Source organism: Ixodes scapularis, unplaced genomic scaffold (assembly GCF_016920785.2).
Source record: "Ixodes scapularis isolate PalLabHiFi unplaced genomic scaffold, ASM1692078v2 PGA_scaffold1__304_contigs__length_218370807, whole genome shotgun sequence".
Taxonomy (NCBI): Eukaryota; Metazoa; Arthropoda; class Arachnida; order Ixodida; family Ixodidae; genus Ixodes; species Ixodes scapularis.
The window spans coordinates 17,785,964-17,810,605 of record NW_024609846.1 but is presented as its reverse complement, the minus strand read 5'-3'; the positions used below and the strand labels follow the sequence as shown (position 1 = coordinate 17,810,605).

At 46.4% G+C, this 24,642-nt stretch overlaps 2 protein-coding genes across 2 annotated transcripts in view; one reads left to right on the top strand and one right to left on the bottom strand.

Moving 5' to 3' along the window:
• Positions 1–10,620, bottom strand: part of LOC115324518 (glutathione hydrolase-like YwrD proenzyme) — a 29,987-nt gene extending 19,367 nt beyond the window's left edge. The window contains exon 1 of the mRNA XM_040222186.3: positions 10,608–10,620. Within this exon, the coding sequence (XP_040078120.2) occupies positions 10,608–10,620 (13 nt within the window). The remainder of the gene's footprint in view (positions 1–10,607) is intronic.
• A 1,312-nt stretch (positions 10,621–11,932) lies between these two features.
• LOC120850872 (inactive serine protease 45-like) overlaps positions 11,933–24,642 on the top strand; it is a 40,757-nt gene continuing 28,047 nt past the window's right edge. Inside the window, exon 1 of the mRNA XM_042291062.1 lies at positions 11,933–11,973. Within this exon, the coding sequence (XP_042146996.1) occupies positions 11,933–11,973 (41 nt within the window). The remainder of the gene's footprint in view (positions 11,974–24,642) is intronic.

The following is a 24,642-nucleotide window of genomic DNA, read 5'->3' as shown; positions in this document are numbered from 1 at the left end:
GCTGGGCTCAACTCAATGCCCCAAATCATATTTGAAAAAAAATTATTGCCGGCAGAGTTTTGCGGACTCCTAAAATGCCTTTACAGAGAGGTTCCACAAACCCTCTTTCCAGAACCGTTGGCCTAAATTGCGGGCATGGGCACCTGCAGTATGTTTTGCAGGAAAAGGAGGGGGAGGGGGGGCAAACCTTGTTTTCTTTTAAAGTTATAGGTTTGAAAGCTACACCCCTTCAGAATAATCCCGCCCCCCTTTTCCGCCACTTTGCTGACGCCCATGATTGTGGGCACCTCATCACTTACAAAATGTTTCCTAGGACCCATTTGTAGAAAGTAGGAGCCACCATTCAAGCCCCTGTCATGACTACAGTGCAGACATATCACAATAGCAGGGAAGAACAATAAATAATAATGGACAGTCTGACCGGAAACAATATTGGTACAGTTTCAGACTCGCTGCTCAGCTTGCCAGCTGAGCCAGGCTAGAAAAACGAAATTGGCAAAGTGAATGAGTTGCGAGTATAAAGATGCAACAACAAATCCCTACTGGCATTCTTAAAAAATGCTGGGGCCTTCTTGTCAATGGAAAAGGCACTCAGTAATTAAATCCAATACTCTTTCGGATAGTGAGATTGATATCGTGGTAAGGTGGGTGCTTGTCCCAAGCTCTTGTTTTAGCACCAGTGGGTGTCAAGTTACACACAGCCAGAAAACAAATCAGCATAGCCAAACGAAGCACAGGACAATTGCATCCGTAAAATAGCCGATGTTCCATATTTCAATTAGTTTTTGATCTCACTCTGCGCAGCACACAATTTATAGCAGACGATTGTCCCTTTTTCGCTCTGTTCGCAGATGACTTGCCAGTCTGTTCGTCGTTTTGTTTCTGTCAGAGAATGATACCTACCTAGTAGCAAACTAACTCATTATTATTCCCTCATGTTAGCAGGCGATGCGTCTGGTAGCGGTATTTTATAGCGAGTTCGTTTCACACGCACTGGCACCGTTCGAGTTCTCTCCCAGAATGCATTGCACTCGCAGAGTGTTGCACTGAGAACTAGACTCAAACCAATTCGCCAAATGCACCAAGTGCGGAAGACTGATGCTGCCGCCATCTATGTTGTAGAAAGAATACCGACCTCAAACCGAAACTGGCGCCTTGCTGTTCGGAGTGATGGGTGGGAATGCGAGAGTACAGTCGCTACCAACGATTATCTACAAACGTTGGTCGCTGCAGCCTTTAGTTTATAGTTGCGATTACTTCAAGCAACACGGCCGTCATAGGTATAGTTACAGACGGCGTAAATTTCCGCAACCAGCTGTCTACAAAGCAGCTGGTTGCGATCTTTCAATTCTCATAACCGTTTACACTGAAGAAAATGGATGATGCTGTCCGAGCAGAAGCTTGATCCATTTCAGCATGGCATTATGCGTGGACCACTGAAAGGGTACGCATTAAAACTAGTCTGCTGGAATACCCAGTAAAACTTTTCGATTTCGATCGTCATTACAGGTGGATCAGATATTAGCTTTGGTGAGGGCGTCGAGAACGAGAGCTTTCTCGAACAAAATATGACGGGGCAAGTTAGCTGAAGTAGGTAAATGTTAAACATGATGATGTTGCCCAAGCCTCGGGTAAAATCACTAAATTTAGCTTTCTCTGATGCTTATTGGGCAGTCAAAGTTTCTGCTGGGGCAGCTTTGTCGACAAATGTTCAATTTTTCACCCGCACACGTTGGTGATAAACATCTCGGGGGCCGCTGATGCATTTGTTCTGAGCATTTCTTTACACACTGGTATATTTCAGCGTTTTTATGGCAACAGAGCGACAAACCTCCAAATAAAGCACAGTTTGTCAACTGCTTCCTTCATGAAATAGGAGACGCTCACACTTCAAGCTCGCGTTTGATTCCGTTGCCCGCGGGACGCAATTTCTATCAGAAAATCTACTTTTTTTCCTTTCAGTTCTGCGACACATCGTAGCAGACAAACTTTCGTCATCTGCTCCAGCACCTTGCCGGCCTAGCCGGAGCGAGGCACGACGGGATTGCATTTTGGCGCAATCTCGATTTTCTCAGTGCAGCGAGTGCATGCACGCGTGGGGTGTCAGCAATGAAACGAACTCGGAGGGTGCAACCACTTGTGGAGCGCCGGCTGAAACGAACCCGCTCGACGCTGCGAGTGGACACGCGTGGGCACGAGTGCCGTGAAACGAACTCGCTAATACTTCTTCAGTGCAAGCCGGTTGAGACCTCAATGACCAAAATCGGGCTCTCGGTGAGATGGAATGGCAAACTGAGAATGATTTCATGACCAGGGGCCAAACAAATAACAGGTGCATTGTATGGTGAGAGTATTAGCACCGAGAAGTTTGGGAGGCGACCTTTTACAGCGAGCCGGGGCGACATCCTGCTGAGGACAAAATTTACCCCCTCACTCGCCCTACAAAGGCCAAGATGGCGTTAGCTGTCGGCATATTACTTTTGTTTTTTTTTTGTTGGTTTTTTTTTTGTGCGCATTTTACGCAGGAAATGTGAATTATTATATGCGGCCTTATTGAGGTATGGTCTGTAGCTGCAGGCGAAACTTCAACCAACATTCCGAGCATGGTTTCCAGGGCAGACAGTGCATGAATCACAGATGGTATATGAAAAGGAAGAAATGCCACCACACTTGCAGGAGCATTGCAATATATTTACATCCTGCACAATCAACGCTGCTGATGATTTGAATAAATTAAGAGGTTTTTTTCAACTTTGTTTCTAAACAAAAACGTCTCAGCGAAAAAGCTGCACTCTGCTCGAGCAACATGTTAAATATATTCTGGGCCATGGGGAGAAAATTACAAGTGAGACCGCCCAAAGGCCTTTGACTTAAATCCCATTTGTATGCCCGCAAAGCGGGGTCTGATGTTCTCCTAAAGCGCGAGACAAATGGACGGCAGAATCGTCCGATCCGACAGTCCGAACGCCGCTCCGAATTGAGACACACGCACACACTTCCGATCTTGCAAGCGACACAACGATCCGTTCGGCTCCGGCCAGGAGATCCAACTCCCAAGCACTCCAGCGGAGGTCCGCGTTCATAGATCTCTGGTCCCAGATTGATGGTTTAGCTCGCACGAGCGAAGCTAGGAGCTCGTTCTTGTTAGCGCGTGCATTCTTTGCCGGGGCCATCTTTCTCGAATGGATCAGCGGGATCCACGCGTCCGGCTTCCCGTCACCCGTCCCGTTTTCTTATTCGTCCCGACAGACCAAGTATGTCATCATGACGTCCGCGCTAGCTGTGCTGTCATTGGCTGGACGCATCCGACAATCCGTCCGCCGTGCAAAACTATCTGGCGCGTTTGACGCATGTCGGATCACCGATCTGACGCCTGAAGCGACCAAATTTTTCGGATCAGGCAGTCATACTGTCGGATCGGATGGATTTTTCGCGCATGTGTCTCGTGCTTAACTCATGAATCTGCAAAGAACAGAATTTCAGTGTCTGAAACACTTACACCGCCGCTTCCACAACCCCTTGCACAACCGCCTTATATCGTGTGGAGGGGGCGGGGGGGGTTCATCGACGGGAGTTGCCTCCACCGATAGCTTTCCATACTTATAACCCAATTATAAGGGTAAACGTGACAAACACGGTTGGAAAAGCTATGAAAATTCTGTCGGCATAAGTCTCACCCAGCGCCTTTTACACTGGGTAAACGAAGCCCCGCTTCTCAACGTGCTTACAGCTCACAACGGCCGATGTTGAAGGTGCCTTTCCCATCCTTAGTCTGACTGTCCATGCTCTTTTTAACCTCGAGGTTTTCGGGTGGTAGAATATGATACCAGCTTCTTTTTGGAAATTGCATTGCAGCGCTGAACAGTAGGTCAGCATGATCACAAACCTCCGATCGTGAGGAAACGGGCGCAGGGAAGCCAGCCAGATGCCAGAACGCGAAGCGGAGTCTGTCACCAGACGTCACGGTACACCTGACCCAATCAAGATGTGGCGACCGCAGCGACACTTGTGTTTGCTCTGAAGACTAATAGTACTCCGTGCAAGCAATACCATTGATCTCCACGACAATTTGCTGGATCGCGTGTCTCCGCTTGGTCGTTGCAGCTCAGGTGCGGCCACCGGATGGCCACCTTGGGACAAAGATTATCAGTCAACGTTTTGGAGCGTTGCGGAGGCTGGGCGGCAGTAAGCTGAAGACATGTTTTCTGCTCGTTCGTTGTCATTTACCGAAGAAGTTTGTTAAAACCCCGAACGGTGAGAATTGCGTTTGAGAACACGTGGAAATTTTTACGAAAGCTCATGAAGCACCGCAAGAAAAAGGGGCAACTCGTCTAACGCAAGTCTTACCGTTCTGGCGGCATGATCAAAGCTTCCTTGGCATGCCAAAGTGCTGCATCTTTGTCTTCGCACGCTTGAATACCGATCAAGAATTAACGCCGTGTGGATTTGTTTTGTGAGTGCAAAGAGCATGAAGATGCATGTGCCTCTGGAGCAGCATTTTACTTTACTCTTACGACTGTATTTGTAACTTGCGGCACTTGCAGTCCAGAAGCGGGCATGATCCAGTGGCGACAAAGGAGGGGTAGGAAGCTATGGCGACAACGACAGATTGCACACAACCATATGGACGGGCCACGTTTGAAAAACTTCAGATATCGCCGCTTCATACTTTTGCCTTCGAAAACCTACCTTCTTCCACAGCATTGCTCTATTTGTGCTGTCATGTGATCCATTTAAATAGATTTGGAACATAGCCATGGTTAATCCATAATAGCAACCACCGATTTCGTTTCCTATTGATAGCAACTCGCTGGAACAGCTGGGTGATAGAGAAGGCGCCTATGTGCGACATACCTTCAAAGCTCTGCCATGGCATCGATTCTTGATAAGTATCCAAGCGTGAAAAGGCACAGAGACGCAGCAGTTTGGCAGGCCCAGGAAGCTTTGATCACGCCGCAAGACCGGCGAGACTCGACGTTCGACAAGTTGTGCATTTTCTTGCGGTGCCGCGCTGTTGCAAAAAATGTTATGCGATTTCAAAGGAAATTCTTATAGTTTACACATTGCGAGCGTTTGGCGCTCCTTTCACTAAACAGAGGGGAGCGCCGCCGGAGACTGACACTCGAGCGTGCTCTTCGTGCTCCGAGCATTTCTTGGAGCACAAGTGACTTCTTTGCGCTCCGTGATGTCACGTCCACAAACAAGATGGCTGTGCCATTGTTGAGATTGTTGAAACAAAAGGCGTAGCCGGACAGCTGCTCCTTTTCAGTCATTAGTGGTTAATCCAGCAGGTAAAAACAATTTGATTTGAAAGCCAAGACAGCAATTAGCATTCCGGAAAAGGGTTGTTCATGCGCCTTGCCTGAGAACAAAGTGATCTATCGAACGAGCGTGCTGATAGCTCGGCGACAGAAAAGTTGCCGGCCGAGAAGACAGTGGGACGGCTGCCCTTTTTAAACTGCTTAGTCCAGCTGCAGCGAATAAAGATACCTAGATTGGAAAGCCGAAGCATCAGTTAGCATTGCGGGAAAGGTTTGTTCGTGCATCTCGCCTGAAAACGAATTCATCTATTGAACGGAAGGTTACCGACAGCACAGCGACAGAAAAGTTGTTGAGATGAGAAGACAGTCGGAGCGCTGCCCTTTCTAGGATGCTTTGCCCAGAGAATCAAGATACTTCGAATGGAAAGCCGAAACATCATGTTCATGTCTCGCCTGAAACGAATTGACGTGCTATCTATTGAACGACAGTGTTCCGGTATCGGCATAGCACATCAACAGCTTCCATCGCATTCCGTCTCGCTGCAATATGGAACCACGAAATATATGGCAAGTGTGAGGGTTTCGTGCGTCGACAAACAAGTTCAAGAATGTTGTCTTTAATTCAAATATAAACAGCTTGCACGGTCAATAAATAGATCAGCCAAGGTGCCTTTCCCCGCACGTGCTCGAAGCGAGTCTCCAAACCTCTAAGAAATACTTAAACGTTCGTAGAAACTTCATAACGTCGCCGTCTCTTTTACTTTGTACCCTGCCGCTCTACACTGGCTTTAATTAATTTACCACCGAAATAATTTTGGCTTCTCCCACCCGTATCCACGGGATGCCAGGTTCGTCATAACCGTGCGGTGGGAAGGAGCTTGTGCGGCTTGTCAATAGATTCGGTGTGTCGCGCTCCTGCACGCCATGCGCCGTTTAGTTGCTGTGCCTGGAGTATGAAACTCGGAGCATCAGAGTAGGGGTAAAGGAGTGTGGACTTAAAGGGGAGCTGCAATCATACTTAAGCGTCTACCTCTTTTGCGGTTTCCACGTCTCTTTGGGTTCGGGTAAGCCAGCGGGCGAGAATAACTAAATATCAGTGAGTCATATTTCAACCGGACGACGCGGAAACCTCCTCCACCTACGAGGGCGACCCGCGTTGCCGAAAGCGCGGAATATGTGACGTCTTTGGTCCTGGGCTTACTACTGGTCAGAGCCGCTAAAAGCTTTTTTTTAGTCGATACAAAATATAAGTATCGCGAACCGTTTCAATTATTTATAAAAGTAGTTTTTGTTCAGTATTTTAGATCAGAAAAGAAACAAATGCAGTTTATAAAGTACGGAAACAAGAAAAGACCCGTCGACAAACCCGCCACCAAGCGGTGAAAAAAACGGCGCATACAGTAAAACCTCGTTATAACAAAGTTGAAGGAGCGGTCGTAATTATTTCGTTATAACCATTAGTTTGATATAGCCAATGTCCATTTCTTCCCACTATTAGCAAGCAAGGGGAATTATGATTGCTTTGTTATATCCCGTTTTGTTATAACAAGGTTTTACTGTATTTTACTGTACTAGAAAGGCGTAGTGGGATGAGGCTCCGACGAACAATGGGCTTAGAAAGGTCCCGGATGTACGCGGTGGCGCTGCGGTCGTATACTGGCTCGAGGATCCGACCGGTTCCGAGCGTTCCCAAGGCTTTCGGCGCGGGCTTGGCTGGCGATTTGACCCTTTGGCGGTATGGCAGCGCGAAGTGGCTCCCGTTCTGAACTGATCTTTACCCCGTGTTTACCGTCGTTTGTGGCCAATGAAGTGTTATGCCGAATTAGTCTTTAATCGCGCGGCAAATGCAATGCGAGCTGCCCTGGCCGCCCACTTCATACAGCCTAGTCAACACGTGCTTTAGTGGCACCCTCTCGAGCCGTCGACACTGAGTGCGGCAGCCGTGAGCGCTCGATGAGCTCACTACTTCACGGCCACTCAAACCAGGACCTACGACGTCATGAAGGATGTTATTTTTTGCTTGTTTTTGTAAGTCTAATTTGCCTATAACTTTTAAAATAAAGCAAAATTGGAGAAAAGTTTCTTTAAATTACTACGTTCAGTGCGCTCAGGTTCGGTCCAAATTAAAAACCAGTCCAAAAGTTATTGCAGGGCCACTTTAACGCTCCCAATGACGACAAACGAGCAAAAAACATGTCTGCAGCACGCTGCCGGCCAGCCTCTGCAACGCTCCAAAAGGTTAATTTTCCGTGTCCCAATTGATGGTCGTCCGGCAGTCGCAATCACGGAGCGGGGAAGTGCAATTTAGCAATTGTTGTAGAGATCAGTAAAAAAATATGGAATGCATACCCTCCTAGCATCCATCAGGTAGGGATAAGCATTCTTTGCAGTCTATATGCCCATCAATATCAACACATGTAGCCATTTGCAGGCAGTCGCATCCTTTCGAAGATCAATCTGGCCTTCGTCAGGCACCAGCTTTCGCTCTCAGCACACAGCCACTGTTGGTGGGCTTCGAGGCTGCTCGCATCTTCACCCTCCACAGGCGGGGCAGCCCCGGTCTGTAAATGTAGAATATGAATATGGCAGGTATTATTTGATAACACTTTATGTTTTGGCCGTGTAGAGAAAATCTGCATTCCATTTTCTAACATATCTGTTATGAAATAACAAGGTCAGGTGGAACGGCTCGAGTTCGCTGACTGAAAGACAGAGGGCTTAGCCTGAACCAATATCCTAGCAGCCTTCGATATTCGTGTGGGGGGAGAGAAGGCTGAACCTCTAAAGATGTCTTCAAATGATTCTCTAATTGCTTAACTCCAAAGTTTCAGGCTGCTGCACTTTAACGTTCTGAACTTTTTCCAACATATATTTGCGCTGTCGCTAACCATGTTCCATTTGCCAATTTTTTACACGCCCCTTCTCCTCCAATCAGAACAGCACGAGAGTCCGCCGTGAACAGACTTGGCATCATCGTGTGTCATATATCCCCGATGATTGCCTTCCCCACTAAGATGCATTAAAGCCAAGGCTCGAGCACAAGCTCATAGCATCGCTAGATGGTCGCACTGCACGAACCCTCGTGCAGCCTGAGTATCTACTAGTACTGGTAAAAGCGAGCGAGTTGAAAATGAATACTTAAAATCGAAAGAATAAAGCGCGAGGGACAAGCCCAGGACAACCACGTAAAGCCTGGTTCAAACAGTTGCGTTTGACCGCGTTGCGGCTGCGAGAAACCAGGACATCCCAGCTGCTTATATCGCGTGCCAAGATGATTCTTTGAATTCGAATCCACGCTTCATACGAAGCACAGATGTGCCGGTGACTCGTTGTCGGTTCTAAACGCAACGCAGACAAACACACTCAAACGCAAGTGTCGGAACCGACCTTTACGGTACAGGCTCACAGTAAAGCTGTGAGCCCGAACCGTCTCGCACGTCTAGCCTTCGCTTTAGTACATCTCAGGATGAGACGGAATGTATCATAATAGAACCGATGTGGTCTCACCATTCTGAGCAGAAGTGCGTGAGTAACCGATGATATTTTCGTGGTCGCTTGCACGTAAACAACTAAGGAGCTTGTACACAGCGCCGGCATTCATCTGGCTTGAAAACAACTTGAGCGTTGGCTTGGCTTGGATGTCAGCTGCCCATTGTGCTTACTTGAACTTCACGAAATCCTCTAAATTGAGCAGGCTGCTTCTTGACTTCTGCTGTCGGCGCTTATGTCGGTTTCCGAGTTCGACGATTCGGAAATCATGGGTGTACCACCGCAACACCCTCTTAACACGATTTCGGTAGCCGTAGGGTGTAAAAAGGATGTACGAAGGGTGTAGGCCTTTCCGTACACCCTTGAATATTCAAAAATCATGTAAAAATGGTGTAGGAAGGGTGTGAGCTCGGAAAAACACCATTTTAACACGAACATGGGTGTTGAAATTTTTAGTGTGTATCTGAGTGTCGTCTGCTCCTTTGCAACGTCGTCTGCTCGCAACGTTGTCTGCGTCTGTCTTACCTTTCCTGCGACTTTCGGAAATTACGAGCGAGCTCGACTTCGCCTTTTAGAGAGGGCAGACGAAATAACTCGAGCGGTACGTTGTTTTTGTCTAACAACTAGCAGACTCGCATCAAGGAGGGAAGTCAAAGGATTCACTGGCGAGGTGTCCCGAGGCGCCGAGGTTTGTTTGAAGAACCGAGAGTGAGCGTGTTAGTGTACGCAAGTTCCCTCCCAAATACTTTTTCCCTCCTTTCGTGTGCGGCGAGACCCCTCATTCTTTAACGGCGTCGGCGGGTTGGCGCAGTTAACGTCGTCTGCTTTACGTCTGCTAGCCAAAGCGATGGCTGCTTTACCTTTCCTGCGTCGGTCGGAGATTCACAGTTTTTTCACCGGCGAGAGTCACCGTTGCCTCGGGAAACAAGGAGATAACAAGAGGAAGAAATTGACCTCTAAATCTAAAACTGAGGTCAGCGATCAAAGTATAATACGGGAAGGGTTCACAAGGGTCGCGGGGGCATATTCCATTCAGCACGCCAGCCGGTCGTGGGCAGACGGTCGCCGAGTCGCGGAGTGCCTGCTAGGCCTAACTGCCGTGCTCGCTTGGTCGCGTACGGTGGAATCGAGGCCGTTGGAGCTTATCCCGGGTGTTTGTGGATCCAGCGTTCTTGTTCGTCGTGGTCGGTTGCAACTACTTTTTACTTTTTTCTTGCTGCTTGAAGTCGGGACGCGTGAGAAGCGCACGTAAAAAAATAAACGTCCGTGGGTCGTCGCGACCGCGACGCTGTCGGCCATGCTGATTTGATCGTAATAAGTGCGTATGACAGCTTTGGAGCTGTCGTAGGATTTTGTCGTAACCTGCGCAAAACCTAACGAAAATTTCGTTTCGTTAATACGAATTTGTTCTCAAGTTTTGTCTTACGCATATTTTTGGCGTAAGATCGTTTTGTGAATCGGGCCTCTGCGCTTCCGAAAGTCGCAGGAAAGGTAAGACAGACGCAGACGACGTTGCGAGCAGACGACGTTGCAAAGGAGCAGACGACGCTCAGATAGGGGGTCGCGATCAGCCAATGAGGGCTCGGCGTACTGACGTCACCGCTACCCCCTGCGCAAGAAGCAGACGAACTTGCCCTCCGCATAGTAAAGATCAGTGGGTCAACCTCGTGCGAAAGGAGTAGTATTTACATGCTATACTGTCCAGCCCCCCCCCCCCCCCCCCCTTTCTTTCTACTGAATACTCCTAACAGCAACGTTCCAGGAGTGATATATTCAAAGCAGAGGGCGTTAATTCCCGTTATGAAAAATGAATGTGTTGTTTATTAAAAATTGATTATTTGAAGCGTTGATACGTACCGATGCCGGCCATTGTTGCTAAACCGTCGTCACTCACAGCCGCCGCTCTTCTTCCCAACACGGGAAAGCAGCTGAATCCTGCCGCGGTTCGGTGAGAGGCACCAAGGGAATTCGGCCAGCATTTCTGCTTTGCCTGCAAATACGAACGGAGGACGCGACGGGCTGCAGCCTGCAGCATTTCGAGAAGCGCGGAATTTTTGCGGAGCCTTCTGCGATTCAACGGGCACACTGCGGCGTCTCTGACATCACTTCCGCTCGTGGGTTTTACCCGTACGTCGTCGGCTTTGTGCCAGTGCGTTAATCAGCCCAGGTGTAAACCAGGATTCTTTGTGAAGCGATCAACCACAGGAAAAACACTGGACTCGTTCGTGTTACAGCTGCTATTTCGGATCTTCTTTTTTTTTATCACTGCTGTCTGCCTGCGAGATTTATTCTCTGTAATTTATATACGTCGGATTGCACCGATATCAAAATCGCATCTGTGACCTGGTTGGTGTTGTCTTTTTTTTAAAGTTTCCCACCTTAATTTGGTTGAGTACCATAATACAATGTATGAAATATGCTCATACTAAAATGCTATAATATTCAACTGATGAGACAAAGTTATAAGCAGTCTAGGGTGCCTCAATACCTCCGTTGCCATAGTGTGTGTGTGCGGGGGGGGGGGGGGGGGGCATTTTTAGTTATAGCAAGTTCCACCTCTGTATGAAAAAAACGATAAATAAAACTTTCGTCCATATAACGGTACCACAAATTAGTAAATGTTGTAAACGTTTTACACACTAGAACGTAGTAGGCCAAATACGGCACGATTTCTTCTTCCTCCGTCAAGGCCGAATCAGGTGTAGCACAGAAAAGCATGCTGGAACTGCCTCTGCTGCTGCGTACAAGGAGACCCATTTCGCATTTTTTTCAGTTCGAATATAGACCTCGTTGAAAATTGTGTCATTTACCGTATTTTTTTTTTTTTGAATCTCAGAGAGCGCAATTTTACAATCAACCTAACGAAGACAGAGAACACGCAGTCTACAACGAAACGAAAAGTTTTATATTATAGTAAAAGCTGCACAGCAGCGGTATACAGAAAGTAGTATTGAGAACGAAAATACCTTGGAGTGTTTCTGACACCTAACCATACATGGAAAACTCGAGAGCTCCCGGGTTCGATACCTGGACCAGGCGGATTTTTTCGGTCGCTCACCAGTCACCTAGCTGTGTTTGGAGATTTATGTTTGTCCTTTTGTCCCTTTGTTCCCCTTCTCCAGGGAATTATTTTCGACATTCTTGTCCAGCTCGCTTGCCCCTTTGCATTTAATTGCATTATAATGGAAAACTCACATGTCAAGCACAGTTACAAAAAGAAAGAGTTTGTTTTCTTATGTTAAGCAACATTGATATTGTTAATGTGGACAACATAATTCTATTATTACGGGACACAAAGGTAGGGGAATTCAACTAGCTCAACAAAATACCGTAACGTCATTTGAACTTCGGTTCTTAGGACGCAAAAATTTTTACCCAAAGATCCTTTCACAAGTCGCCTTCTAGATCACTAGGTTTCGACATTTGAGAAAAGGTCACGGGAGTGACGTAAAAGGATGAAGGAACCTATCCTAGCAACACATGCACCGTTGCTCTGCCCATTTTGACGCCTCTACGTCATCGCGAAATTGACGCCTGTCCCCCGTTTGAGGGACGTGCAAAGCCATCCTCCGGCGAGACGAAGTAGCTAGGCAGTCCTCGCCGAGGCATACCTACACGCATAAATCGGGGTTGGCTTTACTAGAAAGCGGGGAGCAGTTTCTGCGTTTAGTAGAGCGACAGTCACCAACCCTGTGTGGCGCTGACCGTCACATATGTTCCAATGCATGTAAAGGTCTCAGAAAGTAACATAAACCCAATGTGTTTTGACAAAACGAACCGCTTTTTGGGTTCATTTTTAGGACGTTTAGAAGTTAATGAAAGAAAACGCTTTTGAATATTATGCGGGATGCACGATTTCATCAGAAGCCTATAAGACTTACTAATTCATGACCAACTGTCTTAAAAGCCGTTCTGGGGTTTCATCACCAGAAATTTGTGCCGTCGCATGCTTGCACCATCTCTTGGCGGGTTACGGCAGCGCTCCCATAGAGGCCCATGTATTTCATATACCGATATGGTTACAACGCCGGAACGCTACGCTTTGAGCAATTTGATATGCTACTACTCTACTCTGTCATATACCACTTCTCTTGTGCCAAACTTTCAAGAAGACGATGTGTAAACTGCAGGTTGTTCAGTCGAATAAACGTTTTGATATATTGCCACTACGCATACTATTTAAGTTAATCGAACTCTACAGTTTATTTTTGAGTATAACAAAAGTGTTATGACAGTACGAATTAATTAGGATTCCTCCCCAATATTACGGCAGAATATATAGTGTCCAAGATGTGCATTACATCTGAGGAAAAATATATTTCCCCAAGGGCACCTCACACTAATGTTTGAGAAACAACAAAATTCAAACAAGCAAAATTTAAAAAAGAAGATACAAAAATTACAAGATTAGCCATTTGACTACAGTAAACCACAAAAAGCGATAATGTGCCGGGTACATTTTGTTTTTTCTCAAAATTAGTTTCTTGGGTTCCTGAGACCAATTTACCAAATAAGGCGGATTCATTCTCGTTTAGATGTTTACTATGATTTCCAGTATTCTGCTACTGATATAAGCTAGAAAACAAAACAACAGCTTGTATTGAGATAATATACAATTATAAACGAAATTCAAAATACATTTTACTTATGAATATTGCTGCGTGATTACAACAGTAATCACGTAGCAATATTCATAATCACCGCAGTGCATCCAGGAATGGAAGCACTGCGGTGATTGTGCGATTTATGAGAGGATGATCGTTCTTGTGAACTTAACATTCGATGTCAAGCGTAATCTTTCGGTGCGTACTACATATTCACAGTAGATTAATTATCCCAATCGCCCTGATTACAAACAACAAAAAAAAAACGAAAAAAAAAACGTACTGAAATATCCGACTTGTTATTACATTCTTCGAAGAGACCAAGATTTTGCAATAGCAGAGGCTTGTGTTCGGCGGCCTTAAAGTCTGTGTTTCTTCGCCAAAGAAACCTTCGGCCGATCTGAAAATATTCCCGAGGCGCGGGTGCCCGAATTAGAAACCATGAACGAATTCCTAAAATCAATCCAACAATGTCCACTTCGAGTCAAGTTTACACAAATATGGCTTATTGAGAGGATTTTCCACGGTGGCCGCTTATTCTCAAGGGCCCTAAATTTTGTATTTCAACACCAGTTAAGTTCTTGGCTGACCTCAAAAAGCTCCTGGATTAGGCGCGGCTGCAAAACGAAATTCAAAAGATGAACGAATGCGCATAAAAAGCCAAACAATCCCCACTTTGAGATCGATTTTGTCAAGAAGGATTCGTTTTTGAATACTTGTCGTAGTACCAAGATCGGCTAGAGGGCTTTAAAATTTATATAAAAGAACTCGGTTCTCCTCAAAAAGTTCCCTTGTGAGGCGCGAGTACATAAATTTCAAAAGACGAGCGAATTCCTAAAATCAGCCGGACCATCCTCACTTTGGGACCAGTTTCTCATAAAGAATTGACTTTGGAGCACTTGCCATAGTAACAGGATGGGCTCGAGATTTCTAAACCTTATACTTTTTCTTCAGTTGGGACGGGAATGTCCTCAAAAAGTAGCATGGCGAGGAGCATGTACCCAAATTTCAAAGGATGAACTAATCCGTAAAAACAGCCGATCCATCCCCAATTGGAGACTGGTTTTCCTTGAAAAACAAATTCGCTTTCGAGTATTTGCATAGTCCCAGGATAGGCTCGAGGGCTTTGAATTTTATATTCTGCCTTTAGCTCGAAACTGGGTTGTTGTCAAAAAGTTCCTTGGAGTGGCGCGGGTGACCAAATTTCTAATGATAAACGAATGCCTAAAATCAGCCGAACCATTCCCACTGTGGTACCGCTTTTGTCAAAAAGAATTCACTTTGGAGTACTTTCTATAGTACCAGGCTGGGATCGAGGTCTCTAATATTTTTTTTATATTCTATCTTTAGCTGGGAACTGGGTAGACCTCAGAAAGTTTCCTGGCGAGGCGCGGATGCCCAAAATCAAAAACATGAACCAATGCCTAGAAAACTGCCGAACCATTCTCACTTTTCCCACGGAAAGAATAAAAACACAGAAGATATACGAGGGACAGACACACACAGTCCTTTCAACGAGCTGTGTCTGTCTGTCCCTTATTGTTTCCGTGTGAACTGTACTCCTCCGACGCGCTCTACCACATGCACATCATTCGCACTTTGAGGCCCGTTTTCTCAAAAAGGATTCGTTTGCGAGTATTCGCCATAGTACCCAGATGGGCTTGAGGACTCTAAACTTTATATTCTGCGTTCAGCAGGGAACTGGATTTTCCTAAAATGTTCCCTCTCAAAACGCGCTTGCCCAACTAAAAAAAAAAAAAAAAAAATATCAAGTGCGCAAAAAGGGTCGAAGCATCCCCAATTTGACACCGAATTTTCAAAAAGAAATCGTTTTCGGCACTTTGCCAGAAAACGAAAAATGGGTAAAATAATTCCTATACCAAAAGGCAGCGAAGCAACATCTGTCTCCAACTATAGGCTCATTGCTTTAACTTCGTCGTCACGCAAAGTTTTAGAGCATATAGTTTTCAAACTTTTCAGACGAATTCTTTCTTGTAACAAGTTTCTGAGCGATTACCAACATGGGTTTCGTGAGGGCCTGTCGGCGGTGACCCAGCTTGTAGAAACTGTGCGTTTTCTTTGTGAAGTTGATGATGGTAGGGGACATGTAGATATACTTGGAACTTAAGAAGCCATTTGGCAGTGTCAGTCATAGAAAACTACTAATTAAATTGAAACTTGCTTTAGGACATAGTAAAAGTAAAATTCACGCAAGACGCAGCATACAATCGCCACCAGCCCCCGAGTAAGAACTGGTTCTCACCTTTGCCTTTGAGTGCGACCATTTACGTACGACGATTTAAAACACTGTCGGAGCCGCCTGTTCTGCAGTAGCTTGCTAGGCAGCTGGCCAATCGGCGGAGAAGAGAGCAGCCAGAATCGGGAAGCCGCATGACTACTCGTATGCGAAAATGTCAGACCAAATTAGAATTAAATATCTCAGATCCACTCCAGATCTGTAATTGGGCGTGAACAAATATCTAGTGTTAAACTGGTCGGAAATTTTTGTTTCTTTTTTGTTTGCAGACTGGAAGCAGGGCAATAAGGAACGCTCTAACAACAACAACTGCTCAATTTCGTGTCCACTTTCAATCCGGTCCTTCGCGGCGGGGCTTGAGGAGCTTTTTCAATGGAGCGGCAGTGCGCCGGGGGAGCGGCGGTCGACGCTTCGTCCGCCGGCATGTTGTGAGGAGGATCCGTGTCCGAGTGGACTAGCGCACACCAGCTTGGAGCACGTCGAACGAAGGCTCGTGCTGCAGAACCCAGGGATCCTGGGCTCAATCTCCATCCCTACCCGTTTCGATCTAGGTGAGCATCATACCCGCGTGCGGTCATTTATCACTACTGCGTGGTGCACGGTAAAGACCCCAGCATATTACTGGCTAAATTTCTCATCTACAGCTGGAGACCCCTCGCCTCTTTCCGCTAGGAGACCGAGGAGAAGGGAGTCGGGACTTCGTCGAAAATTACTCTGTCCGTCATGCCGCGCGAAACAAGCGAACACGAGCGAAGAGGACAGCCCAGGTGTCCCACCAACAATTGCGCAACGAAGGGCGAATCATCGTGTCGACTGCTTGAAAGACTTGTTTTCAAACATTCCTCGCGTTATGCGAAGCCCCACTTTGGCAGTATCCAGCTGCTACGCATAATATTGGATGGTTTTAGAAACTTCCACCGCGCTTACCCACTTACTTCACGGATCACTGGCGACAGTCGTCAGTGGCACCCACAACACCAACCACGACTGATATGCGAATTAACCACCTCGTACCTTCGTCCTCAGGTGTGTGGCGGCACCATTCCAACCGCATTCCGTGAACGTGATACCGCTATCGCTTTCGTTTCTTTGCGGATTGTGGGCGAAAAATATCACTTTTTTTGTTTGCACGAAGTCGACTAAAAAGCCGCTCAAAATTTGCAAAAAAAAAAAAAAAAAAACGCATCTCCACGTGGTGAATGATGTTGATTGGGGCGAAGCTCTGGTGGTGCTTGTCAGCGTAGACGCTGAGTCGCAGCATGCCGAGCCTTTCGTTCGTTTTCATCCATGTCACGCTGCGGTCAAATGCTCAAATGCGTATATAACCACGTTCCATACCACGGGTTCTCTATCTGACATGGATTAAAACGAACGAAAGGCTCGGCATGCTGCGGCTCAGCGTCTACGCAGACAAGCACCACCGGAGCTTTGCCCCAATCAACATCATTCACCACGTGGAGATGCGTTTTTTTTTTTTTGCCCTACACGAGCACGGGAGCACGTGCTGACGTGCTCGTGAAGACGTGAGCGCGTGAGCTCACGAGCAGGAGCACGTGCACCCGACGGCGGACGGACATACGGGCATGGCTAGCCCCTAAGTAGCTTCGCCTCTAAAACGAACGCAAGTGATCTCTTAAATTAGCCACAAGTTTTTTATTACCACACACAAAGGACGTGCCGCATACATGTGCGAACTTTACTTAAAGCTCTCTGCAGAACACAAATCAAACTACGAAATAAGATTGAGGCAGGATTCCATACAAAACACCCAAGCACGCAATGCCAATATATATTACTACCACACCGCAAGATCGAGCGACCATTCGATACTGAATTGAGGGTCAAACCAAGCGCAAGACATTTCTTGCGACAACCTTTTTTTTTTTTTTTTGCCACCGAATACGCAAGGGAAAATGCTAGTTCGCACGCAATAGATTGATAATGCGCTAAATTTGCCTTATAGTAGCTAAAATGGGAAGAAAAAACGGACCCAAGTGATCTGTTTTAAATTACTTACGTTTAATATTGCATCAAATACCTTCTATACAAAATAAAAGTTCGAACGTGAAACCACTCTGAAGAACGCAAATCACAATGCAAACAACTTTAGTATTAGCTGTTTAAGCGTCACGGCGATTGTACGCTAGAAACCGGCAAGAACAGGGCGAACATTCGTTGAAAGCATGGGGTAGGCACAATATACTTACGAGAACAACAAACTTTAAACGTGTAATCCAAGATCCCTGGTTCACAACACAATCGAAAATGAAGCTGTCAGAAACACTCAACGCTGCGCACTTTAAAGCCTGCATACACCCTCTTCAAATGCGAAGTCGGCACGGAAACGAAAACCTTCATGCGGACAATGACCGCACACTGCACAGCAACACTGACAAACAATGAAGTCAGTGCCCGGTTACTGCCATAGACCCAATGAAGTCGATTTCTGGGCGACTGGACGCTCAGCAGCGCTTCCGTGGTCGGAGGCGCCCATTACTATACGCGAAGCTACACACAGTACAAGCGGAAGTCTTTTTTTTTTTTTCAAGCGTATATGTTTATGTTGTTTGTGATATACTTGTTTAATAAGCATGGTACATTATAATGTAGTGACTGAAAGTTATAGTTTGTGCGAGATTGAGGAAGCACATATCTCTGTACGGCGAACATTACTTTTGTTCAATTTGAGCACTGAAACAATCTACGAATGTTTCTAATTTTCTATTGAAATATGCAAAGTATCGTGCTTTCGGAACGTATTTTATCAAATGACCTCTCGATTCTGCAGACCGTCCCGGCCGACTTGATCAAAGTCTGAACTCGTTTAAGATTGTCGCAACAACGCTCGAGTTTGATCTTTTTTTCTGTCCGGTCGCATGCCTTCTAGGCTCCAGATGTTAACAACTTGCTCTTCTTACGCCAATCCTCGATCTCAGAAAGATTATCGCGTAATGTTAAAAAAAAAAAAAAAAAGTTGAAGATTTGAACAGCACGCAATCCGGTTCCTGATAGGGGAGGCATGCGTGCCCAGAGTTTAGCAGAAACTCGGCCCCCAAGATACCAACTACCGAGAGAAATATGTTCCGCCTAATATTATTGTTGTTTGTTTGCTTTTTTGCACAAAAACGGTCGGTTGTGAACCAGCTACTCTGTGCTATACTCAGTTTCAGCTTACATCCGACCGCAGCGGACGCCACGAGCCGTCCCAACCAATCCAGCTCCGTAAAATGAGCACGTGACAGCACTTGACGCGCGTCACGGCACTTCCTTAGACGCGAAAGGACCAGTAGGGGCTCTGACACTGAGCATGATGTTGCTCCGGGCTCTGTGGAACAGCGCAGACTATTTGTCTATGTGGAGTGCAAGTTCGTCTGCTTCTTTTGCAGGGGTTCTGGTGACGTCAGAACGGCGAGCTCTGATTGGCTCTGATTAAAAGGTAGTGGGTAGACCTCAAGACAGCTTGCTTTGAGGTCTGCCCACTACCCTTTAATCAGAGCCAATCATAACTCGGCGTCTTTCTGACGTCACCGCGACTTCTGCGCAACAAGCAGACGGTTTGTTCTCTGCATTCCCACTGACAGCTTAAGAAACGCTGGGCGTGGCTTGTTTACACTTCTTGCTTCGTGATTGTCTCGTCAGCGCTCTCGATGGCCAATGCAGCGATCTAATTGGCTGCTCAGCGGTATGGGATGCTCAGGATTCGCCACGTCCTGCGGTTTTTAAGTTGTCAGTAACTATGTGTCTAGACACATTCTAAGCCTCGTCATCCGCCGAGGTTCCTCCGTAGATCGCAGTCATTAGATCTCCCGAGAGTTCTGTGGAAGAGCAGATGTTCGAGATTTCTTAGAGCGTATTTGTTTAGCTCAGTATACCTCAGTTACCAATGGAACGCCAAACCTTGCACGTCAAAAGCCGGAAGGAGTAGTGTACCGGTTCGACAGCCTTTAACGGATTGCTAAATATCGAGGCTATATCAGATGACGTTCTTTAACAATAAAGGAAGTATTGTCTTAGCAGTTTAACAGCGATATAAAATAGATTTTGTTTTTTATATTTACACAAAAGAGAAGAAAATTGCGTTTCTTTATAGATTTTATAGTTTCGTGTTCTTGGTTTTGCTTGAAATCTTGTTGAAGCTGATGCTTTCTCGAATTATTCCTGCCAGAAATTTTTACAGACATTTGTTCAGAGTGATTTTTGTCCTGTAGTCCCAGCAAAACTAATTCTTGAGGTCTCCGACGAGAGAAGGATTCCGAGATTTGAACCGGTGGGAGGAAAGTCGCGCGGAGATGCACCTGCAAAAGCATCGTTCTCCTATAGCAGAACTCCTATACGGTGCAAGGTGCCAAAAATGTATATCGGCCGAACCACCGAACATATGTATCCTGTGCGACGAACTTGATTCTTTCCATATAATGGAAAAAATCAAGTATGTGTATACTCCTGTTGTGGCACACATACACGCACATATAGCTGGTGAAGCGGAAGTTCCCCATGCTGTGAATTCCGCATCTTTTCTGCAAAAATCTTCGGTGGTTGCCTGCAATATTAGCACATACCGAGGAGAATATATACTTCTTAAATCATAAAGGTTCGAAGAAAAGCGAAATGTCCATTCTTGAGTCCTGATGGTATTGAACCACTACAGTGAACAGATTGTGAAGGAAAGCCAAGTGTTTATTGCATCAAAATTCTCAGCAATAGTACCAGTTTACAACTTACAACTTGCCGTAGAAAATAAATTGTCAAGAATCTATCATAATGAATGAACAAAGCCTCTTCAATCAGTACTAAAATCTCTCTATTAGGATAAGTAATGTTGACAAAAAATCGACTAGATAAATCAAACAAATCTAACCTATAGTATGTCGCAGAATAAGAAACGAGACCCAAGGCACTCCGTAAAGCTCTCTGGTCACCATTAGTGATATCCTCCTGTCCACTTGCATTTTCTCCAGCGTTCGCTCAACTTAAATGGGAAGAGTGGAGTGCTTGGCAGAGAATCGTATCCCCTGTTTTTTGTGGTGCGGAAAACTACAGTGCTAAACTCCCCTGCCCCTTCTTGAACTTTGAAAGTTCTTGAAGGGCGCCTTGGAACTTCGGGTGCACCAGAGCCAACTTCCGAGGAGAACGCCGGTCCCCTCGTCCGGGTTCATGCCCACGAGTCGACTCCAAGAAATGTTATGTTCAAATATGATATATATAAATGAGATATATAATTATATAATAAATTATTTATTCATTTATTTAGTGCATATTTAACTATTGCAAATATACTCCTCTGAATTTGTCTGTCTGATCCTCTTTCAATCTAGCTACAGCGAATTCCCCAATATAGAAAACCACGCTAAGTCGAACATATATTGAAGTAGGTCAGGCTCAGCGAGTACCTACATGGCATATGCCCTATGACCAACATACCTCAGAGCTCAAACACCGCTCTAAGTTACATAGTTCGAGTACTCACCACAAGTTGTACTAGCTTTTACTACAGTTATGTTTTTGGCAGAAGTTCGAATCAAGCTTAGAAATCAGCGTCATCATGTTGTAGGTATAATTTTCTTACATGAAATCCTCCCTTTCTGGTGACTCGATGACGGTAGTTACCGGGTTGTCTCGGGTTCAAGCTCCTTGATAGGCCGAAGAGGGGTTAGGGCGTCTCCGAGATGACCGAGGACCATGCCGAACCCTCCTGGGCGGTGGTGTAATCACGAAAAAGAAAGTTATGGAGTTTTACCCCCTCCCCTTCAAGAAAAAAAAAACGAAAAATTTAGCCGACTCTGCAGATGTGCAGGTCTCAAGTATCGAGCAGCGCCCCTAGCGGGCAAAATCAGATATTTTTAGGCCGCCTTTCCGTTGTGCGTCACGTGACGCTCTTCAAACGCCGAGATACGCTAATTTACGTTTGTGGATCGTGCTTGACAGGACACTAGGCGGCGCCGCTTCCCATCAGCATTAAATGGTCGCACCTCCCGAACCCCAGAGGAGGTGCCTCTTTTGTGGCAGTGTCTCGTGGACGTTACAGCTCACCCTCGCCGAGAGAAACATGCCTAAGGCCAGTAGTTTTCAAGTTCATAGCAGCGTCCCTGGAGAGCAATAGAATATTTTTAAGTCACATTTTGTTAGCGTGTCATTATGCTCCCCTGAGTTGCTCGGGGACGCTATAGAAAATAGAAATAAAGAAGTTTAAAGGAACGCAATTTTTTGTTTTTGTTTTTCATTCAGGCACTTTGTTATAGTGCATATAAATACGCTGACAGAGGCTAGCAATCGTACCTACCTCGTGCACGAACTGACGCTACAGCGCCGCCTTCATGGTCGCGACCGTCACTATACTACATCGTCGCGCATTCATAATGTCCTCGCCTGAACTGGCCGAAAGAAACAGGCCTATAATAAGCACATGCACAAGTGCCTTGACCGCCTCCCCCCCTCCATCTTCCCCCCCCCCCCCGCCACTCCAAGTCATGAATGTATCAACCACCTCAGTCTATCCACACCCCCCCCCCCCCCCCCAGACAAAAAAAAAGAAAGAAAGAAGACATTCCTGGCTGCGCCGCTGCCCCTGGGCCCCTCCGGTTAGGCTTAGTTCGGCGTCCGCGTGCTGGAGCGCCAAAACCCCAAACGGAGCTTAAATTAGGGAGGAGCCCCCAAAAAACTCACTGGGATAACCGTTTAACTTTCTGCATTAGGCGCTCTCCGAGATGCGCGTGTTAGTGGTCATAAAATGTCAAAAAGGGAAATTTTTCGGAGCACAATACCAACCTGTCGATCCTGCCCGGGCTCTACAATGTCTTATGTTTTAGTAGAATTTCTACTCGACAAGACCCAGCCTGTTGTGAGTTCCGAGGATGTAAGGGACTTTAGCGGTGTAGTTGAAGACGTCAAGGTGTACCAGGTCTACTGGGCCGGTGACGCGCGAACAAAAGGATCGTTCTACGACGCGAAAGTACTCTACATGGCAGGTGAGTAGAACTGAAGTACGGCGAGTGATGTAGGAGTGCTTTGCATAACATGCTGACGGCTTAACTGCATTTGCAGCCGAAGCATCTCGTATAAAACGAATAGTCAAATCGAGTTTCCAAAGCGGTGGCATGGCATAGGGGTTAAGGTGCCCGACTTCTACGCAAGTGGTCGCGGGTTCGAAGCGCGGTGGTCCTGCTTTTTTTTTTTTTTTCGAACATTTTGTTTTATTGAGGCGTTTGGCGATATTTATGAGTGCCTATAGCTTTACTCTTATATAAATAATGCCCTTGTTGATGAAATTCACTTGGCAGTGGCAGTGAGACGTCATCTGATGGACCATCAGATGACGTCTGATGGTCCATCACGTTCCACCAAGGCTGCTGACTGGCAGTCAGTGTCCCAAACTACGTACCTTGATGGAATTTTCAATAGGGTGGGCAAAATGTTAAAGCACATTTTCGTACCATTTGTTTGTGGCCAAGCGCAAGAGCAACAGAGATTCCGAAGCAGAAGGGAATGCGTGTGAAAGCATAAGATGCGTACAAGGCTACAAACCAGAGGGAGGGCACATGTGTCGGAGAGAGGGCGGGTTCTATACAAGTGTCTGGTAAGAGTCGACAGTAAACCGGAGTTTATTTTTTTATGTTATGGAGTGAAATCATATAAACGAAAGCCTTCCAGCTTCATAAATGCCTTTGCATCCGCACGCAGTCACACACACCGCTCGTTCGTTTCACTGGGCTCTCTTCGCACACAAGACTCGTAAGACAAGACTACACGGCTCCAATACGACGGCCCATCGCTCGCGGCCTACGCAGCATTGTCATCAGTAGCATTATGATGCCTGGACCGCGTCTTCGACTGGTGTGTTTAGCGTCCTATCCAGCCCATACATCAAAAGTGGTCCCAAAATGGCAACAAATGACATCACAGGAGCCGGAGTGTCATGCTGTTGCCTGTCGCGATCCTGGCGGTTGGCCGTAGAAATGCTAGCGAAAAAACACGAGCGAACGCGAGTGTCGCTGTCGTCACGGCGTCCCAGGCGTCCCAACTTCCGGCTGCTCTAGCCTCCGCGAACTGTCACAGTGGAGAGCGACCTGCAGCAGAACAAGCGTCTGCTACATACACCCCAGCTATTGGGACGCCGCCAGGCTCGCGACTGGCGACATAATGACTTCTGTGACGTCCCGGTAAACACACCAGTCGGAGACGCATTCCAGGCACCATAGTTATGGTGGCTAGAATGGGAGGTGTGACGGTCGGAGGAGGCAAGGCCGTCGCGCTGCGTTATGACGCCGCGAGCGGTGCTGTCGTCAGCAGCCCGATTAGCCCTTTCCGTGTCCGCGCTGTCGTCTGTACGTTGTCGCGATCCGTTCAGTTTGCGGTGTTAATTCCGATGCAACAGTTTTTCTTGTATCGCAAGAAATAATGGACCGAGATTTTAATTTCTTTTGACAAATGTAGTAAGTCAGTTCGGTCACGGAACCTTGCACGCAGGGGCCACCAAAGTTCTTGCGTTTATCTTTTGATGAGTCAGTGTGGAATAAAATTGGAGCGGAGATATTGAGTGTCACGTGTTACAAGCAAAGGGCGATAATGACTTAATTTGTCATCGTTTAATGTTAAATTTTCTTTACTACAGTACTTAAACTGTTGTCCAATAATCCAGTGGTACAAGCGAACTTATGCCTAATAAATGCGAAATAATTGGCTACCTGAGAAAGCTGAATTTTACTCGCGTGTTCTTGGGCGCGGGTAATCGATTCTTAGGGAGGAATTATCGCGAAAATACTATTTTTAAGTTTCATAAAGTTGTATATATAATAGATAGCTTTGGTACACCACACCAAAAAAAATAATGAGGAAAGCGCTGAGCTTTCCTCATTACAGTCATGGACATCAAAATCAGGCACGTAGCCAGGGGGGGTGAACCCGTGAGGCCCCGCCCTCTCCCCCCCCCCCCCCCCCCCCAAAAAAAAGACTTCCATTTTGCTGGGGCCTCCTCTCCCCCCCCCCTCCCCCTAATCCTCATACAGCATTTTGTCACGGGCGTGCCTCCCTTACC